The sequence below is a fragment of the Pomacea canaliculata genome, linkage group LG6 (assembly GCF_003073045.1).
Source record: "Pomacea canaliculata isolate SZHN2017 linkage group LG6, ASM307304v1, whole genome shotgun sequence".
Taxonomy (NCBI): domain Eukaryota; kingdom Metazoa; phylum Mollusca; class Gastropoda; order Architaenioglossa; family Ampullariidae; genus Pomacea; species Pomacea canaliculata.
Window position 1 is genome coordinate 4,520,408 of NC_037595.1, and position 21,599 is coordinate 4,542,006.

The window sequence follows — 21,599 nt, forward strand, 5'->3', positions numbered from 1 at the left end:
GTGCTACACTGCTTACAGTGTAACGCGCGACGACAATAATAATAATGGTGGACCGGTAGGTGGAACTATTAAAAAATGACGTCACTTGATCTCTGTCGTCTGCTCACTTCAGTTATGGGGATTGTTCAAGCCTATTGAATAAACTAACCATGCAACCAGTATTGCTTGGTCCATAATTGTAAAATAGCAGGGTTGTTCAGCATACTGAGATACTGAGAGCAATCTCTTACAGCATTTGTTTAAAGTAGTCTCACACTAATGCCATAGCAAAATGTATATATATATTATAATAAAAAATGAAAATTTTTTTGAAGTGAAACCATTTATTCAAACATACAAAAGAAATGCAGATGAACTAACAATCAGGAAAATCTAAATTAATCTATAAATATATCACTAACACATTTTAATCAAGCTGTCATTCTATGACTGTCAATCATGCTGTTTTACATGCTCTTTTTTTTAATGCTGTATGCAATTCATCTAGCACAATCTTTATACCGAACCTGGAGCTGCATATATTATCATCAGCACTCTGTGACCATTCACAACCCTGACCACCTGAAAGCTGTTGAATTGAGACATTAAATTTCACTATTGTGGATACATTCAATATAAATAGTTATACTAATTACAAAGATGATCAATATAAATATACCAAAAAATAATTAAACCAATGCTATCATTTAAGTGCCCAACAGTCAACAGTTGGAGAGAATGTGAAAGAAAGAAAATACAATTCCACATTCCGCTACCAAGATATAATAATACAATGCAGTTTTAAATACAAACATAGGTGAAGTCAACATAGTTATTATGTATTGATTGGCTTTTGATTTTCCTAGTAATTAAACAAGTTCTTCATCTTAATGTGCCAAGTTCAGGTATCACATCTAAAGTAAGTAAAAAGGGTCTTTGATGCAAATGTGTGAAGCTGAGATCATTTACAGCAGTCAATATACCTTCTTGTACTAAAAATATCAGGAGATATTAAATAGAATTTACACATGTTAAAGTCATATGTATTCCAGATTTGTGCGTATGGTTTTCAGATCTGATAGCATTAATTTGCATTCTAGTCCTAGTGGCTACAAAAGCACTGATTAAAAACTACTTGGGACAGAAAATTTTGTCACTGTCTTTATAATCCTAGCATTGTTGTTTTAATAATTTCTTCTCTATGAAACTGAAAGTTGTTACATTATATATAATTATAATTGGTTTTCTGTTGACTGAATACATTGGCCATACTCAACTTGTCACTGCTCAACAGAATACCAGTTTTTAACCTGAAAACTCCTTTCTGTGTAGAAAGTGTTTCAACATTGAAAAGCCAGGATCTTGCAAACTGAATGGCATAGTTAATACACTTTTGGAGAGAAAAATCTCACTGTAACAATCTGAAACCAGTCATCTGGAAAGATTTCAACTTAAATTAAAATCTAAAAGTGTACCTATTATCTGCCTGGAAGAGTAAGTGAAAATCTGTTGATCTGAATAATAAGAGAATGTTCGCACTGCTGTTCTCGCTGTCCTGGGGCTAGGTGCACAACACATCACTAGGCTCTACCAGGGTGGTTAATGTAAGGTTGTCAGCTAATACGCTCACAAAAAATGTTCAGTTTATAGACTTCTTTGAGTTAATCATTGCTTGTACCTTGTGATGTGTTGTGCATCTAGACCTGAAAACCAAGAATTTATTTTCTTAGTGGAGGTAGTAGCAGTGCCCAAGTAAGGTCTAGGTATGTAAGGAGAATAAACAAAGGCTTTATCAAACAAAAAATTAAAATATGTATAAAAGCCTGAAACTTTTTATATCTGTTAAAAAAAACACCACCATTTTGTTTTGAGACTAGCATACACAAGCACACACACAAAAAAAAACATCCCTCAGTATAGAATTCTTATCATAAAAAAAACCACTCTGGTAACATTATCAGAAAATGTTTACATTGCAACAGCAGCATAATCTACACCTCAAACATTCCAATATATAAAAAGATGAACAGGTAAAGAGATAAGATCTCTCCTACAAACACCATCAGCAAATTAAACTACAACTGACATAAGATAAAAACACTGAGCAAAATCACACCAAAGCATGCAACACATGCTCACAACACCTATTACATACAGTATCTGTAAACTGCACAGATTCCTTCATAAAAACTCAGAACACAAAGATCATAGATTGATAACGTCAAGCTTTAAAAAGAAAACACAGCATTGATGATGAGTGCCAGCATTACCACCACCATACATTTAAATGTATGCAGATAAACTGTATGATGTGAATAATTGTACATTATGATAAAATGAAAAAAATACAACAGCAGTCACACTAGCAGCAGACAAATCAGCTAAAGGCTGCAGCCCATTCTTCCTATATTTATTAATGTCTACAGCATTTTTAGATGGTACTACCAAGAGCAAAATTAAATGTACCTGCACTTTCCTAATCAATGCTGGAATCAAACAAAATGTAGCAGTACATTTTAACAATAACTCAACAAGCTTTCCTTTGTGACAACAGCCAAAACAGCAGTTTCAATAAAATGGTTTTATAAAATCATCTCTCCTTCATGTTTATAAATTCTAATCAAATGTCTAACAAGTTTCTTTTAGCCAAATCCCTCTGCCACCAAATTACAGTGCACTTTTCCAGTCTTCCCAATATCATATTACTTCAAAATCCTATTGACCATGTCTAACACTTCAATTATCAGAAATGTTTAGAAAGCAATTGTTCTAGTCCACTTGCAGTTTACATTTTCTAAGGAAAAGTGAAGGATCTAATCAAAGCCAGTATTGACTAAAAGCCAGCATGAATATGTTGGGTGAAACATCTCATTCGTGATGCAGTGTGCAACCCTCTTCAATCCATTGTTGTTAAACTAGCATTTGTTGATGGCTAAATGTAACAAAAACCCCACCTAAATATAAGGAAAATTCTTTTTTAAAAGAATACTGACATCGATCAGTATAGTCTAGTATAGTATAGTCAGTATATCAGTATAGTCAGGCCTAGCAACCAATAAATTCAACATCTTTAATAGCTTTGTTAAGAGCAAAAGTTGTTAGCTCTTTGTTTAGCATTTAAAGTCCACTGCCTTCCCTGGTAACAATGATTAATTTTCCATAGTTATGTCATTTGGCTTTGTAAATCATTTTGCATTTGAATCTGATATTCCACAGAAAATGAAACAAATTATTTTGTCACATGAACTGGGAAAGTAATTCATGGACATGCAAACTAAAATGAATTAACTCTTGTATTAGCTGGGATAAGACTGCTTGTTCACCCACTTTTTCTGTAAAATATACTTTAAGGACACTATTTATTCAAACTTTCATAATCAGTGATAAAGTTAAAATTTATGCTCTGATCGGCATCATGAAAGAGGAAATTACCTAACTGAAAAAATGATCTCAATGAGAAACCATATATATACATAGATCCCAATGTATTTTTATCTTTTAAAGTATGCAAGCATGCATGCATGCACATAATTTTATCTCATTTCAGCTTCCAATTCTGTAAGAACCCTTATTTACTACAATCTAATTCAAATATAAAAAAGTAACCTTTTAGTCAACTTTATTTTTAAAAGTCTTTATATTTTGTAAAATAAACACAAAAAATATGCTGGAAACATAGACTTCCTTTCAAAAAACAAACTTTCTTTCAATGCTTTTACTCTTAACAAGTGTTTGATCATGAAATTTAAAAAAAAAAAAGTTTAAATATTTGTAGCCAGCTTACAGTTGGTGAATTTAATGTACATGCATTATTTGAGGAAAAGGGACAAACAGAATTTATGTGTGTGAACCATTAATGTGCGTAGGTAGGTCTTTGTCCACAAAAAAAAGTAATGATACAAGATTAAAGATCATGTATGTATCAGGATAAACACAAATTAGACCCTTTCCACTGCCATCAGTGCTTGTGCCAGCAGTCCCACAGATATCAGTATTATGCAAAAACAAAAGGCATCACCTTGGAAACAAAAAGCGTTGTCCGGAACAACTTCAGACTATTATGCACATCAATTTGCTGAACAGCTTTACAAACAGCATCTGAGGCATCAGTGAACGAGGCAAAAAACGTGTCTGATTTTAGAGGAGCATTTATCTATCCTGAATGCTTACCATTCAGAGCAGTTCTTTACATATCTTGAAAACAACTTCTTTAACAATAATAGTAAGTCTGATTCTAACCAAAAGGGTACTTGGAAAAAATTCAGACAATAGTGACAAAAGAAAGAGACCCCAGCTGCATGAGCAACAAGAAATAATTTCGTTGTTTAAAATACAATTATTGAAGCAATGTTTCTTTGACCAGAATATTGCAGTTTGGAAAAACGTAAGCCATCCCTTTTTGTTCTCTTTTTCAGTCTTCACATTATTCTTGTTCCTAACACTCAGCATAAACCAACATGCTCATTAAGATATCTACAAACATCTAAATGTAACTGTAAAAAGCAAACTAAAAATATTCAACATCACCTTAAACTTCAAAGAACGATGGAAACAAAAACATTCAATCACTGGCAGTGGCGTGATAACAATCGGTGTATATCAACAAAACTTCATCCCAAATGCTTTACATTTTTTCACGAAAATCAAGCAAACGTTCATTAAGAACAAATCTTTAGTCAACCATTCCTTGCATTACCAAACCTGATATAGAAGCTAGGACTTATGCAGTGTCCTTTACCCTATTCAATGCATACTGCCTATAAAAAACAAAAACACATTTTAATCGCTTATACTTTGTTGTTGAAATTTGTTTTTCTGAAAGGATGAGGCTACACATAACTAAGATGCATCAAAATTTTATCTTTTACAGGGTATAGCATTTCTTTTAGGGGAAGGTGATAGTACTCTCAAAATGCTACAAATGAATCTCAAAAGTGGGTGAAAGACCTCTATTTGTAAATTAATGTCCAGACAATAGGATAGCTTATTACATCACTAGTATGCTTACAGTTATCTTGATTGTAAATTTCCAGAGGTAACTGAATGCAGCATTTATAAGAACTTTACAACAAATCTTTCTGCTATTCTAGCTTTAAGTAAGCCTTCACCCTAAATGCAGATGAAAGACCAGTGATCTTCTTGTTCTTTTACTACTTACAACATGAATAATGTATAGGTTTAACTATAAACAACAGTGGAAAAATTAAGATTCCAACTACTTTGTAATCATTCTCTACAGCAGAGCTGGGGATCCTTTTTTCTGCCTAGGGTCATTTGGATATTTGTAACATCATTCACAGGCCATACAATATTATCAATTTAAAAATTAGTTACTATATTTGGTCAAGTTGTAGGCCACAGTGTTAACACTTGTGCAACATGTACACTCCCAGTCTGCCCAGAGCTGACGGTCCTCTGAGTCACCGCAATACAGGCAAGCAGCTGACAAGAGACATAGGTGTCTGTTCCGTCATGTACTTGTAAGTGTCCTGTCTATCCTGTAATATGCATAACTTGATTGTCCTTGAAAATTTACATTCACTTAATATAAAACTATGTCACTATGAAAAAAGCTCCTAGATTTATTGAATATTGAAGTCCTATCCGCGGTTACCTTGGCCAGGCCAGAGCAAATGTTTTCACAGCCTTACACGGTCTGCGGGCCATATGTTCCATACACATGATCTATGGCTTCCCAGGTTAAATGACGTCAATGAAACTCCCACTATCCCATCAATGGATAAAAACTGATAAAACAGAAAGAGTCAGGATGAAAATTCTGAGGTGGATGACCATGATATCTTAAGAAATGCTTTACAAGCAAACAGGCATGGAAATGTGCAAACCTATGGACACGCACACACGCATATACAAAGTGTATTGTAAGCCATTGAAGCACAGGATAACAGTTTTTAAGTGCTGGATGTGATTGTGCTGTCGATCTTTATGGTCATGAACAATGTCAATACAATCAACATAAAATAAAAACTATCAAATATTTCCCAAGAACACAATGGAAAATAAAATGCAATTGTTTAGCAACATACAAATAGTCAATTTCAAAAAAGAGATCAACAGCTTAATACTTAAATGGATCCTCCAGAAATATAACAACACTAATGAGAAATCTAAGCATCCTTGCATTTTCATTTCAAACTCTCCAGAAGTCCTCCACTTTTTGCTGTTTGCAGCCCACTGGCCTAAGTTAGTACTCACTTTGTCATGCAACTTTCACTTGAAATGTCTTGGATCCCATTTCTAAAGTTGATGGCAGAAGCAAGGAGAAAGAAATTAGACCCTGAACTTATCCGTCAATGGTTTGGATGATATTTTCATACAGCCACTCTGCTTAAACAAATGCCTTTTTAAGCTTTCTCTGACAATATCTCTTCAAATTATAAAATCATCAGTTTGATACAGGGCAACAATAGCCTTCATATCCCTACAAGAAAAGAAAAAAAAGTACCTTTATTTGTTTAAAGTTTATTAATAAGACCCCTTTAAAAGAAAAAAAATTGATCTTCCTCATCAATGCTTACTTATCTGCACTCCATTCTAACCAAGCAGGAAGAAACGAATACTATCCATGATCAATCTGCAAGTTCAACAAGAAAATCACCCACATCCAACCCAATCTCCACCCAAGAAAATCTAAACAAAAAAGCCAAAAAGATATCCCCACTTACCTTGTCATAATTTTTCTCTTTGCCTTATACAGCCCAATGTTGGTTTGGTCAAAGATCTCAAATGTCTTTAGCCATTAGCACATAAATAACATTTTGACATTTTTTATCTTTTTGAGTTGCCAAAATAATGCTTAATGTTGATTCATGCACACATTCACAGTTTCTAAAAGGCAGATGTCACATGATGGTATGTCTACAGTGAGGTAAAAATGATAACAAAACTGGTAAAATCTGAGGAAGACAAGGAGGGTAATTACAGAATATGCTGCATTTTTAAGAAATTTTCAACAAAGACTTTTTTTCCTAGTCTGAGAAAATATAAATAAATGGTAAACCTAATGTAGGGAGTTCTAGACTGTCTCCACCTCTGACCAACAAAAACAAATGTCACTGTTCCTTTTTGACTGATGTGTCAAGCCGCTGTTTTTTGTCAAAAACTGATTTAGGTTCCGCAGCCAAAGTCTGCAAAACAGAAAAGTAGCATATATTAAACAAGGAATTAAATATTACTAATTAAACGAATAAACAAAGATAAAAGAACAAAAGTCAAAAGTGATTGCTTTATGCAAAAAATCTTGTTTTCTAGCTTCAGCATATTTATTATAAACTATCAAAGAAAATTGATAATAATGCAAAAGATATGACCCTATCTTAATCATCAAGTAAGCAAGAATCTCTGAAGGCAATGGTTCCAGGAACAAATGAATTTGTCACCTTTTTTGGCTTTTAAAGTAAACCAAAGGAAATCTTAAGTATCTGTGTAAAATTAATCATAGGATGACTGCAGAAGCAAAAAAGATGCTTTACCTATAACATATACATTTTAACACAAAACAAATGACAGTTTCATTGCTAAATAAAATGCTATGAATGGAAGCATCTACAGAACTTGAATTTATATTTTTTTAAATAAAATTTCCCCCACCTGCAAGTAAATTATCAGGCGACAGGTTAGCAGCAAGGCAAAGACAATGCTTGGACTCATCTTCTCAAGGCCTTCATCCAATGCATAATGAGCATAAATGTCATTGAGCATTATACCCAACAAAAAAACATTTGAAACCTCTTTCAGAGCTCCTGAAAATAAAAATTCAAATGACAACTTAAAATGAAACCAATCAAAAGCCTTTGGTATGTGCTATCACTTAATGTTATTCAAAAAGACAAAAATTATTTATTACTATCTTTCTGATTACCACCATTTTGCATTTTGCTTAAATGATGTCTGGGATTGAAGCTTTACACTGAGCCAGCAACTAAGCTATTTCAAGGCAGCCAGCCCTGTAAACAAAGTCCACATGCAGAGAAAAAACAGTATGCCCAAGACAAGAGCTCAACCCAGGACAGCCAGCCTTCACTGTATTAGTGACAGGTGCTAACCGTTGTGCTACTGAACTGCCTTTAAATGAGCTCTATTGCTAGTTTAGTGCTGATGCTATCATATAATATAGTTATTTTGAGAAGGATATTTTGGGTTCATGTTTTTCCCCCCCTCTATGTGCATTTGTGATTTTGTGATACTAACAGTTGTGTTTCTTCATTATATGATTAACTGTCAGTTTGTTGGAAATCTTGTATGCACAGCACAAGTTCAATTATTAATAGTAATAACTAGACAGGGTACTTGACTTTGTCCAGGATGCCGCCTGCTGCTAATTCTGCTAGCTGTGATTTTTATTGTCAACTTTAAATCTATTACTTCCTTTGACTATATATATGTGACATCAGTATGGTGAAAGAGTGAAATAATTGTACCCTTGATGTTTCCTAACGTGACACGATGATAGTTCACGGGACAAACTTTTGAGAAGGGGAGATAATAACTCTGGTGTCAGCAGGATCATCTTAAACTGTAGAAAATAAATAATCAACATAGTCTAGTACATTCACAAAATCAAAGCAAATATTTTTTCCAAATTAGGTGGGGATAGGAGAAAGTGTATACAGGCAAAGGCCCCATTTCTCCACACAGACATACACATATGCACACACACACCCTATTTAAGGTAACTTAACAGACAATACCTGGTACAAATGCCAAAACTGCACCAAAACAAACTTCAGCTGTTCCAACTGCTTTGCGATATGTATGAGGGTTTGGCTTCCACCCAGTCTGCTTTATTAAAGGAAATACTTTTGATTTTCTTATGAATGTCTTGCGCTGAAACATATGTCGTTTGTGGTTTTAGTTTATGTATAAATATATAAAATTATGTGAATACATAAATTTTGTAAAATACATATATAATTATGTGAATATAAAAATCTGTAATATATATAATTATATAAAATCTGTAACATATATACATTAGTACAATGTTGACCAGAATAATTGACTATTCAATAATAAGAAAGACACTGCTAAAATTAGTCAATACATATATAGAGAATGTAGTAAAGAGAAAAAAAAACCATTACTGTGAACTTGTAAGCTTCATTTGCAACTACAGAACTAGAGAATATGTTGTACTGCTTCACCCTGGTTGCACACCAACAAGAAGCGCACTGGAGCCAGGGCCTTCAAAAATGCGGCACCTAAGCTGTGGAATGCTCTGCCATCGTCACTCTCCACCATCACCTCACCAACCACGTTTCGCAAAAGACTGAAGACCCATCTGTTTCTTTCAAACCAGTCTTAAACTAACCAAGAAACACTTCTGTCTATATTTTTTACTTTCCTGGTGTTTTATATATTTGTTCACTTTACTTTTTCTTCTTTTGTTTTTTTCTGCGCAATGAGCATTCTTCTGAATGGATACCTGCGCATTACAAATCGACATCATCATCATCATATTGGATAATGCACGCTGGATGATGATTGTATTGATATTAACTGTAACCACATATAAATTACCTATAATAAAACATTGTTTATCCCATTTTTACTTAATGATGTGAGTATATATTTGTAATATTAATTTTATCACTTGCTTTTAATGTCTACTCTCTTTGTATATTAATGTTCTGAACTTTGAATAATATAAACTGGAAAAGGCAGGGAAAGAAAAAATAATAATAAAAAAAATTCCACTGTGTTAAAATACAATATTCTGGTAACTGGCATTTGAAAACCGAATTCAAACAGTTGAGAACATGCGTAGATTGTAAAGTTTTGACATAGTGTAGTCGGCCCTATGCTCCACTGGGGGTGAAAAGGAATAAGAAGATATATTGTAGTAAATTGAAGAATACTGATTGGAAATGTTTCGTGCGTCACAATAAATGTTTCATTAAAGTGTTGTATAACTGTATCCTACTATATATACTGCGGTTTTACGGTTACATCCGATTAAAAGCTGGGTTTCGATTTACCAATACCGATTAGTGATAAGATTTCTATTGCAAAATGGTTTTGTGATTGTACATAATCACTGAAGCAAAGTTTTGAAAAGACTCAAATTACTAAAACAATAAATTGTTTTTACCATTTCTTTGTAGATCTCCGTGTTCACCGAAGGAGTAAGTTTTATTGTGCCAACAAATACAAAGAAAAGGCCTAGAGTTAAGGCTAAAACTCGTAGTACCAGTGATGCCATGATGACTCCTCTGCAGCCGACAGTTGATGGCGAGCTAAAGCGACACAGCCGATAATATTGTTTTTGAGAATTAAATAATATAGAAAATTTCGGCTGTTTGAGGATAGCTGACTAACAATCATTATGGACGTGATACAAGTTCGTGCAATTCTATGAAGCCAAATATTTCATTTTTATAATAAAGATATCATTGTGATGGAATCAATAAAACTCCCTATTCTTCTCATAGAATATTGTGTTGTAAATATATTTTATCTCATAAAGTTCACGACGACGACAGGATAAAGATCAATTATATTCAAGATTATATAATAATTTATATTCAAACTACATGTTATATTCTCTACATATTAAGTTCTACTCTCTTAAAAAGTTAGTCATTGTTTATGAAATTTATGGATGGGGGAGTGAAAGGGAGTTAATTAACCCTTGGCATAACATTAGATAAAGCTTATATATACAACACGTATATATATACCCCGTATTGCACTTGCATGCAGGACAATTCCACACACGCACATACACACAAACTACGATCTCTCTCTCTCTTTCTCTCCCACACACATCCTGCAAGGGCTGAAAAATCAAGAAACGTTGCTCTGTTATTTCTTGTTAATCAAGGAAGATAAGTCAGTGACGCAAAACCTCATTACGTTCTGAACTGTAAGGCTGCACGCGGAGTGCGTTAGAGGCGTGGCATTGCTTTAACGCTTCTTTCTCTTTGCACGTCAGTAAATTCAACCTCTAACAGACATTTTGTATTTCCACGCATTCGTGAAACCGAGCAAATCCTTTTCGCTATGGATAGCTGGAAGCCTCTGAAACTTGAATTTCTCTTACATTATTACGCCGATCTGCAGCGCGCAGCAAGAAATCTAGAAAGTTGTTTCCTTTCTTGAGGATTGTCATTCTTATCCAACATTGACTGCTTGACCTTTGCTCTTCTGGTGGATTCTACAGCAAACAGCAAGTACTTGTTTATTTTGCTAAAGAACACAAAATAGATTCTTTGCAGGAAGAAAATAAAAAAAGCGACTTTTATCAGGCCAATTTAAATGACCATGTCGAAGTCAAAACGAAATTTTAACAATGACCTCGCGGACTACAAAAAGGGCGATAAAGTGACAATAGATGTAAAACAATGGAAGACGATCATAACGAGCTTGATTGAACATCGAATCACGGATGAAATGCCCCCGATTCTGGCACGGAGCGAAGGAAGTATGTACGTGGGAAACACTGGGCTTGCCTATATGTACTTCCACATCTCCATGTTGGATGTCTTTCAAGAGGAGCGTTGGGAGTATCTTCGATGCGGACAGGAGTAAGTAAACGGGACACTATTTTGTTTCTGAGTAAGTGATGTATATAAGAATAGCGTGAAGGACGACTTTTTAAAGAAAAAACTTCATTTTAAAATAATCTGTATCGATCAGGAGTATCAAGTTTTGTTTTTTTTTTTTTTTTTTTTAAGATACATAAAATTTTATCTACATCAGATTCATTTTAAAATTGAGGGTATGCTTATTAGGCTTGGTATCGGATCAGTTTTATCGTGGGAGTGACCTGCAGATGGTTTGTTGAAAGAGAGCAGTAAAGAAATAATGATTTCATCTCAGGCGATACCATTTGTACAGAAAAGACGAAGTAATTTTATCTCATTTTCTTTGCATCCTTATAATATTATAATTATTTTGCTTCTTAATACGTTCAATTCTTAATCTGGAAGCCTAATGAGGGAAACAAGAAAAAGAGAAGTACTACCGCTACCATGGCTTGCACCTGTCTTCACGATGACGCGACGATAAACCTCTTGTCATCAAATAAATGGCATCATGGTCATTGCGGGCATCAAAACACATTCAGTTACTCAAGATTGACATGAAAGCTCTTTCACTGAATATAATGAAAGCTAAAAGCTGACTAGTAATGATTCTTTAAATATTTTACCGTTGTATAAAAATCAGTTTCCTTGCTTCATTTTTAAAAATACATTTGGTATTTTTTTAAAAGCTGCGTTATTTAACTGTTTATTTCATTGGTTAAGTTGAAAGTGAAATATAAAAAGACTAATCAAATCTGGTGATGTGATGAAGGTCATCATTTTCTGTTACAAATATTTGCTCCTCTTTCTTCTGTTTCCTTTCTGAGCTTTTGTTGTTTTTTTCCCCCTTGTAGGTACTTTAACATCGCCTTGGAATACACTCGATTTTATCTGAAGGACGAGGAGCTGGGCCCGTCGCTGATGCTGGGTGCAGCCGGCACTTACATGGTGGGTGCGCTGATCTCCAATGCGTTGGATGACACGAAAACCTGTCAAAAGTGCGTCGATGCCTACCTGGCCCTGGGTAAGGTGTGCATCAAGCCCCACTTCCTGAAGCAGGTGCCAACGAGCTGTTCGTTGGACGAGCTGGCTACCTGTGTGGCATCCTTAACATGCAGCGCTGGCTGGGCAAACAGGTATCAGACCTGCTTCAGATTGCATCGCACCTAGACACACCGTAACCGTTCTTCCAAATGTCTGTGTGTGCATGCTTGTTTGTCGAATGCGTTGACTCATAATTTATCTTTGGTCAGATCATCGACGACCGCAGCTGAAAACCACGTGTCACATGATTGTGGAGACTGGGCGAGAGTATTCAAAAACCCACAATCCAGCTCGCCTTTAATGTACGCGTACTACGGAACAGAATACTTGGGTAGTTTTATTTACAAATATATGGATGCATTTTAATACAACACATACCCGAATACTTACGCTTGCCTAAGTATCAATACATGGGTATGCAACTAGTTGCTCTTCCCATTCCCTGGTATCATATATTTAGCAATGAGATTGCAAATTAAAATATGTGATGCAACAAGTATCATTTACAAAGGAGTAATTTAGCGATGGGCCTAAACCAGTGACTCAGCTTAAAGATCTACTAGAGTGAACAATTTTTTAAAATTACTGTGTTAGTGTTGAGTTCAGCACAAGATAATATTCCTCAAATTCGTGTGAACAAATACTCTCTATTCTCGATACTTAAACCTATACAAACTTACACCTATCTCCTAGAACAAAATGTCAAATATGCGATGTCATGAATATCCAGGGTACCTAATTAACATTTGACCCGTGTTTTCACCCTGGCTGTAGCCTTGACAGCTAAAATCTCCGTGTTTTTGACCTCCTTCCATGTTTGGTAGGCTTGTACTTTTGAGAACAGAGTGGCTGGGGTAGAATATTCATCTTGGTTCAGTATTTTGTACTGAGCTCAGCTCATACATGATAAGGTTAGTCAAAATTTATTTCAGCCGAGTGGCTGTGCGCAGCAGAGAATGTGCTGCAGTGATGGCCACAGAGTCTCACACACACACACTGTGAGGGAGGACAAGCGCGAGCACACTACATTCACAGATATAGATAAATTTTGATAAATTTCTCATGCTTGTGGATTTTTTTATTTTTTGCCCATTTACGGTGCTTGATGTTTCTCTTGGAAATGGGGTGTTTTTGTTCTTCTTTATATAAACCAGCCAAATATTATGACGTCAGCAAACATTTGTTGGTCTGCAACTGTCTGTGGACAGGTGCATCCCATGGGCTAACGAGCATCCTCCTGATGTTGCTGTCCTTCCCCGAGTACCTGAGAGCCGAACCTATCGGCTGAGCAACACATCCAAGAGACAGTCAACTACCTGCTGTCGTTGCAGCAGCCCGACTTCAACTTTCCCCCCTCTATCGACGAGGTCAAAGGCTCCTTCCACCGGCCAGAATCCGAGCAGCTCGTGCACTGGTGTCACGGTGCTCCTGGTGCGTGCCTTCACTGGGCGCTCTGTGTTTGTCAACATAGTCTGGAACGAGCTGCACCTTTTGTCTGTGATTGGTGATCAATCAGATCGGTTTCAACGTAGACCTTGTGACAACATGCACACACGTGAATCAGTTGCACCCACTGATTGAAAACTAATGGGGAGACCCTTACTAAATATATGGTGCCAGGGGCTGGGAAGAGCTTATACTGTGCACAAACATGCTGAAGCCATTACTTACAGATCAGTGGCAGCACCAGACGATACACTAATATTCACTGAGTTCCAACGTCCAACACATTTCACACAACGTGGGCTTTGTATCGGTCTGTGTAATTGTCTCTCAACCAAGTGACCTGACAAAAAAAAGCTACTAAAAATGTATATTTTTTAATTTTACGGGAAGTAAACGATTTTCTTTGTCCTCAGGCATGGTCTACCTGTTTGCAAAAGCATACCGCTTTTGGGGCGATGAAAAATATCTACAGGCATGTATTGAGTGTGGCGAGATCGCTTGGAAGAAAGGACTGCTCCGTAAAGGTAGTTTAACGTAACCTTTAAGAGATGTTTCAATTTGTAAGTGTTCTTGCGTGAGACAAACTTTTGTTCTGGATTTGTGCCTTATATAGAACGACCACCACGTTCTATTGTTCTGTCTCTGGCTCACCTCCAGATGTCCCCATGAAAACACTCTACCCTTTGGACGTAAAGGCAAGCGATGCCCCATAATACACTGACTGAAAAACTTCCGGTCTGCTGCAGGTCCTGGTCTGTGTCATGGTGTGGCGGGCTGTGGCTACGTGTTCCTGCTCCTGCACCGCCTGACTGGTGATGTCAAGTTCCTCCACCGAAGCCTGCAGTTCGCGCGCTTCGTGTTGTCCCCCGATTTCAAACAATACGCCAAAATTCCAGATTCTCCCTTCAGCCTCTTCGAAGGTTGGGGTGGAGCTGTTTGCTTTATGGCCGATTTGTTGCAGCCAGAGAAAGCTGCTTTCCCATTGCTTGACGTTTTAGAGTTTTGAAAAAAAAAATCAAAACAAAATCCCCGTGTCTAGTACGATCGACTGCAAAACAGGCACACGCAAGTTTGAGACTGGCAGACAGCCCCTGGTAGCTCAGCACACGGGTAGATGTACGCTCATACAACCAGTTGTGAAAACTTAAAAAAAAAAAAACTGTAAACGTATATGACCTAATACGTGTTTATGTATGCATTCATGTATGTAATGATCTGTTGTTAAAATACAAACCGAGACAATGTTTTCTATTTTTCTGAGCTGTAAATTTGCTTCCTATATCTGCAACCCAGGTATTGCCATACTAAAGCCGAAAAAATAATTTTAAAAAAGGAATGGGAATATGCGGATCATTAATTACTTGTTAACACTTGAATAAAGTCGTGAAAATGACGCATCTGATAAACTTTGTACGTTAATACAGAAAATGAAAAAAAAATCACAACACACCCTATACATGCAGTCAGCAGCAAAAGATGTCAAATGAAAGTTAAAAAAACAAAACAAAACAAAACAAACAAAACAAAAAATCAACCCCCACACTGGCACAGCAGGAAGGGAACCATGCAGGTAGCAGTCATTATGCGATTATTTTAATAATAAAAGTAAGTACAAAAAGTAAAATATGGATATTTGTATAGCGCGTAATCCTAGAATCCTAGTATGTTGGAAAACCTCCCCTTACATACATTTCAAAGACATTGATGGGCGACTTTTAAAAAAAAAGTTTCTCTCTCACACACACACACATTATACACTACTCAAGTAACGCCTATATCTTGAGAACGGAAGTGGGGTATCTACCTAGATTTGGGGAAACAAGTGTCTTGCACTAATCGTTAGAAAAAGATTGTACATACACCCCACTTTACTTTCCGTATTCTAAGACTTGTGCTGACACGAAATTTTTGTGTGTGTGAGATGTTAGCTTACGGTTACGATTACGAATGTATATGAAGACAGGAAGCATCAGTCTGTCACTCGAGAACGTCCGTATTCGGAAGCAGTTATCCAAGATGACAAGGATACAGAATTTTTCTGCCCTTGCGGATATACTATACAGCACCAGATTTTGTCGGGAATACCCATCCACTCAAAATAACAAATCAGATCGTTCACTCACTGGACAACAAACGATTGTATTAACCGGTCATTCTTCCAACTTTTCAGACAGCAATTGTAATCGCAAAGAGCAATAACATGCTATACATATATAATACTGAGTAAAAAGTAAAAACATATGGGCATACGAGGGAAAACAACCCAAAACAAAACAAAATCTAAACAAAAACGAAACTTCGTGGTTTAGCAGTTACTAACTTAAAGTTAATACATCTGACTGCTGCAGGAATAAAGAATCTAAAACGTTTAGTTCTGCATATAGAGAGGATAAATATTTATGATGAATGAATCTCGATCTGAACTTTCAAGATGGTAGGTATATATATATATGTTGTCTAAGATATATAATAAAACACACCTACAACCATCAGTTCATGGCACGTTTCTGCTTACCTTTAATGATTACGATGTAAAATTAAGAAACACAGTGCTAGTTCTACATTATTTATTTCTATTCTAGAGGTCTACTTTGCTGTTCGATCAACTGTGAGCCACAGCGTGCAGGGAGACTACTCCTGTGTGTCTGCTGCAGTGTGGCGGAAAGGGCGAGGATGAAGTAATTTAAGATGGCGGCTTAGGTCGCCAAGTGGTTTGAATAAGCAACGGAGCAACGGACATACCTACTGCTGCTAACGAATGGATTACAAACTCAGGAGATAACAGTGTATTCACTCGAAACCTCTGAAGGTACCCTGTTGAGTTTTTTTTTCGCTTCCTAAAAGTATTATGCATTATCATCATCGACCAACGGATTTTCTCTCGTCTGCAAATGGTTGATTTTGAATTTAATTGGTTTTGTTTTCATACTGCAGTGAGTTTTCTTTGCGATAAGACGAACCAGTAGCAGACGTTCTTGTAAGCGCGAGAATCACATTTTATGCAAGTGTGAGTTTTGGTATCGTTCAAACTTGGGCGGTAGCAATAGTTATCGGCAGACGTCGCATGGACTGGAAGGACATGTATTCCACTTGTTAATAATATTTAATCGTCTGCTTGAGACTTTTGTCGTTGTTGATACCTTTTCATTCGTATTATGAATTGTATAAAACGATCATCTGTTAGTGTGTAGGTTCGTTGTACTAAAATCCGTAATACCAAGTTTACACTAGCTGGGCCAAGACATCCCAGAAGCAGACTAACCCGTCTTTCAGCAGTTGGTGAGATAGTGTGCCACGCGACAAGGAGCGTCTGGTATGCAGCACAAAACATTATATCGTGTTATTCTTTGTGGAGTAACTGTGGTTCAAGAAACAAGTCGGCTGGGAATCAATATAAGTGAATAGTTCAAGCAACGTATTAAAGTAACGTCAGGTCTTGGTAAGTTTTTATAGTCATAATTTCACTTTTTTCTGTTGTTATGTATGGATTTATCACGTCTTTTCAATTGAGTTAAGTGGGTCGATCTTCTTAGAATCCTTAGATAAAGCTGTTGGTCATCCACATTACCTCTACAGGATTATACAGTTTGCTATATATGTTTATTTAGAAGGACTGTATTTCTTTCCTCAAGAGAGGCAATTGGAGTCACTTAAATTCAGTAAAATTGTTAAAAGGTGTTTTATGTCACAATCTGGTTCTCTGCAGAGGCACTTAAACAAGGTGTGAGGCAGACGGGGCCTCTGTTTTGTCCAGTTCTGGTAGTTTATGGTCTAGTCCAATTACTGCAGCTGGAAATCAGCTGTTGTATGATGATTCTAGCTTATGGCAAGGAATTTTTCTATAGGATGTGGCAGCGCACGTTGCTGAGTAAAAAGTCTTATTGTATTAACATTCTGAGCATTAAGGTCACATTTCTTCTGCCCTTTTTTATATTAGTTACTAATAATTAAATGATTGCAGCTTTATCTTTAGGATTTTATAATATTGCTCTTCTTTATGTGGAATGGGCTATATCTCAAGAGACAAAATTATGGTCCCGTTTTATGTCACAGGCAGTGGTTTCCTGCTCACAACCTTTTTATAAACATGACCATTTTTGGCAGTTGATAAGGAATGTATGTACTTTTATTACTAAATCTATCATTTACTTGTGCACCAATGTTTGGGTACATGTACACACTTTAAGAGCACAGTCATGCACAATGATGATAATGTTGAAGTAGGTCAATTTGCTACCATACATGGGAATTACCTACACAGACTGTCTTATTAGGAGCAGCAGCTACAGCTTAGATATGCATATTGCTTCACTCTGTTGTATATATATATAAAGGTTTCCACACTTCCTGAACTTATAGTGGATCCTTTGTATGTTATAATCAACACATTGCAGACACTGAGGTCTTCAGCTTAGGTGGGTACAAATTATAGCAGTTGTCATAGTTTTGTGCCATGTTCAGTGTTGAAGAAAGTTTACAAACTTTTCCAGCATCATGCAGTTGTACTTAGTAGATGATAACCATGTACTCACTGTGTATTTACATTCTCTGCCTACTGTTCATTTAATGTTAATATTCGTATATGAGATCTACATGCAGTGTTGTTTAAATGCTTGTCATTATTAGTTTCAAGTTAATTGGATACATTTAACTTTTTATTAAAATACTGAGAATTTTTTTATCTGTAAAGGTAATATTTATTAGGTTTAAATAATCAGCAATCATCATAAACTCTGTTTTACTTTTAGACATGGGGTTAGTTCTGAATAAATGAGAACATTTTGTACCCTTATGATCCTTAATTATTTTGTATCATCTAAGTTGCTGCCAGCTTAAGGCATAAAGATTTGTGTTCAATTGCCAAGAGCGCTTTAACCTATATAAATGCATGTAAACTTTCCCTAACAAAACAAAACAAAAAAAAATTTTTTTTACACAAGTCTGCATTAAGCACAAAGGAAGATCATCTTGGTGCAAGCTTGAGATACGATGAGTAAGGTACCACAGAATTTAAAAAAAATTACGCTCTTTAATCTCCCTCTCACCACACTTTTAGTCTCCCCTCCCCGATCCCTTGCCTCGCACGTGGTTCATGTCAAAGAAACGTAAACATTGACGACTGGGGCGCCATGCCTGGTTGCACGTAGAGGTTGTGACAACGAGGTTGTGGGCGGTGTAGCGGTACTCACACCCCGAGAACAACATAAGACGTATACGTTGGCTGGTTGACAGGCTCGCTCGCAGTCACCCTCAGCAGTCGCAGTCACGATCATCTACCCCTAAATCGCGCCTCTCTTGATTTTTGTGCGCTCCTCATCTCTCTCAACTCACCAATGCTGCACGTGGGAAAAGCGTCCACGCACTTTCGCTCGCTTGCCCTGTTGGTCTCTAGCTGGAAGCTGTTGTTTTTAGAGTAAAATAATGTAATCAGGCTGCCCTTATGTTAGTAAAAATATATATATACACTGCCCTTTTCTTCCCGGTCCCACAGCGTGGCTAGTGGATCATGCCTGTGCCGTAGACAGCAGTAACAAAGACTGTAGTCATATGTCTTTCATCCAGTTTCATCGCCACCTTTCTCATTACTTCTTCGCCCCAGGCATGTGGGCTGTGTGCACGTGCAGATGAGGTTTTGGCTGAGGCTACGAACGCAACTAAGGCGGGGTTTGCAACGTCTGGCTTCGAAGTTACAGATTTACGTTAGTGTCAGTCTGCTTGAATAAAGCATTTTCAATCTCTGCCTTAAAAAAAAAGAGCGATAATGCCAGTCACTGTTGTGACATTTTAAGTAGCACAATTCATTCAGGCTGTGTACAGGTCTAAAATCCAAGGAAGTTATCTGGGCGTCCTCCAAAATGGTCAATAGGTCATTAGGCTGCAGACTGGGGCAAAGTGTGGGGGGAGGGTGTAGTAGAGTGTGCCTAAATCGCGCTACCTTGACGTACGTGATTGTTCTTGTTGTGCTTGTCGGGTGGATTTCAGTAGATGAGGGTTAATTGTGTACAGAAGGGCATGAGTCATTACAGTTACATTTACCTAGACGGAGTGCCGGGGCTGACAAAGAAGGGGGTGACAAAAAGTTATTATCCAGCGTCTCCCATTTTCCTTGTCCCTAGCAACGGCGTGTCTGTGCGTAGACAATCAGGTCCATCGCTGTGTGCGTGCGTGCACTGTGTAAAGTGTTTTTATAGCATAAAAGAGAAGCGCACAGGCATTAAGCCACGTTTATGGCGGTTGGTGTCGACCCCGGGCGTGTGACTCATGACAGTCTGGAGGTGCCCGTGACATGATGCATCGATGTCCAACCGTTAAAAAAACCGCTCTTTGACTGGTTATGACCCCAGGACCTTGCCATGACCCACATGGCGCTGTTTGTACAGTGAATTATCATGCACTTGTTGTCTTACCTATTCCTTGCGTAAAACTACCCTTCCTCCTTCCCTAAAATATATCGCTGGTAGTAGATGGTGTGTATGTGCGCGCGTGCGCCTCTAATGCAAATTTTCTTAGGTCTTTTCTGATTGTGCGATCTTTATATTCTGGGCGACACAGTAGACAGAACGAAAGGCGTAGTCATGACACGGCATCAGTGCATTACGTGGATGTAGTGTGAAGGTGCAGATGACCGTGTCAGTCACTGCGCCAGCTTGTTGTGACACAAGTCAGCCCTAGACGTTGGTCTCTGCACCCTTCTTGGCGCGTGCACTTTAAGATAAGCGGGCTGCACCAGTCGCCACATATTACGTACCGATAAATAGTTCGATTTGCTGCTGCAGCTGCTCGATCAGTTCGCGGCCTACACAGCCGAGGCCATTCAAAGCGACGGCGACTGCGAGGTGCTCTTCAGCTGTGGGTAGTTTCTCCGATGTTTACCTGTTGAGCTTGGGGAGCGGGGAAGTGTGGATGGAAGTTCAGCGCTAGTCTAATCTTAACGACGCCATTCATTCAGAGAAATGCGTTCTTAGTGGATTATGTCGTAGTGGAGTATCGTAATCGGTTATATACTGTACACAGTTGTGTGGGCAACGGCGGCTGCGACTATATAATAATTTTCAGCTCCAGTATAATCTTATGGGACTACCATAATACTAGCGGCGTTTGGCTGTGTTAGGAAACGTGAGGTGATCCTGAAACAGATTGGGTGCATGCCCATACCTCCCTGACGAGATGTCTCCACTGGCAGCTGCTCATGTCCCAGCCATGATACTCTAAGGGGAGATGAAGGACAGTAGTGAACACGTGCCGTAGTTATGAAGCGAAAGTAAGTCTTCCCCAAGGCGAAATAGGGAGCTCAAGAAAAAGTGTCTTGGTTCAGAAGTCCAGACCTCGAGAGCACTACTTCGTATTATTTTACCCCAGGTCGCCGCTGTATAACTACCCATGAGGTAAAACGACATCCACGGGGTCTGGACACCGCTTTATAATTCTGGAAATACGACGCTAGTCCCCATGTTTCCCCCAGAGCAAAGATTTGCCCTCGCTTCATAACTACCTCCCGCTGTGATACGAGTCTGTAAACACAAACAACAAACCTTTTCAATCACATTGGCCCTGCTGCGCGATATCGAGGGCATGCATGATAAC

The 21,599-nt window shown here is 37.5% G+C and overlaps 3 protein-coding genes across 3 annotated transcripts in view; 2 read left to right on the forward strand and 1 right to left on the reverse strand.

The window, feature by feature from the left end:
• Positions 1–303: 303 nt before the first annotated feature.
• Positions 304–10,236, reverse strand: LOC112566243 (transmembrane protein 35A-like). Its single transcript, XM_025242291.1, has 4 exons — positions 10,091–10,236; positions 8,691–8,826; positions 7,591–7,742; positions 304–7,127 (listed from the first exon to the last, which is right to left on the reverse strand). Exons 1-4 carry the CDS (start codon positions 10,199–10,201, stop codon positions 7,053–7,055), a joined length of 474 nt encoding a protein of 157 aa, XP_025098076.1. The 5' UTR covers positions 10,202–10,236; the 3' UTR covers positions 304–7,052.
• Positions 10,237–10,860: 624 nt separating this feature from the next.
• Positions 10,861–15,409, forward strand: LOC112566242 (lanC-like protein 3). The gene is given in 7 exon segments (XM_025242290.1): positions 10,861–11,525; positions 12,380–12,661; positions 12,779–12,900; positions 13,778–13,848; positions 13,850–14,000; positions 14,429–14,539; positions 14,762–15,409. Coding segments are annotated over 7 exon segments (1,266 nt in total). The 5' UTR covers positions 10,861–11,256; the 3' UTR covers positions 15,022–15,409.
• Positions 15,410–16,670: 1,261 nt separating this feature from the next.
• Positions 16,671–21,599, forward strand: part of LOC112565533 (F-actin-monooxygenase MICAL3-like) — a 31,294-nt gene continuing 26,365 nt past the window's right edge. The window contains 1 exon segment of the mRNA XM_025241001.1: positions 16,671–16,824. The gene's annotated coding sequence lies outside the window, so the exon portion shown is untranslated.

Coding starts and splice junctions, on each gene's coding strand:
- LOC112566243 (XM_025242291.1), bottom strand. CDS start 10,201: ATGGCATCACTGGTACTACGAGTTTTAGCCTTAACTCTAGGCCTTTTC. Junction 8,827..10,090: donor CGGAGATCTACAAAGAAATG/GTAAAAACAATT, acceptor CATATGTTTCAG/CGCAAGACATTCATAAGAAA. Junction 7,743..8,690: donor AGTTTTGGCATTTGTACCAG/GTATTGTCTGTT, acceptor TTTTATTTTCAG/GAGCTCTGAAAGAGGTTTCA.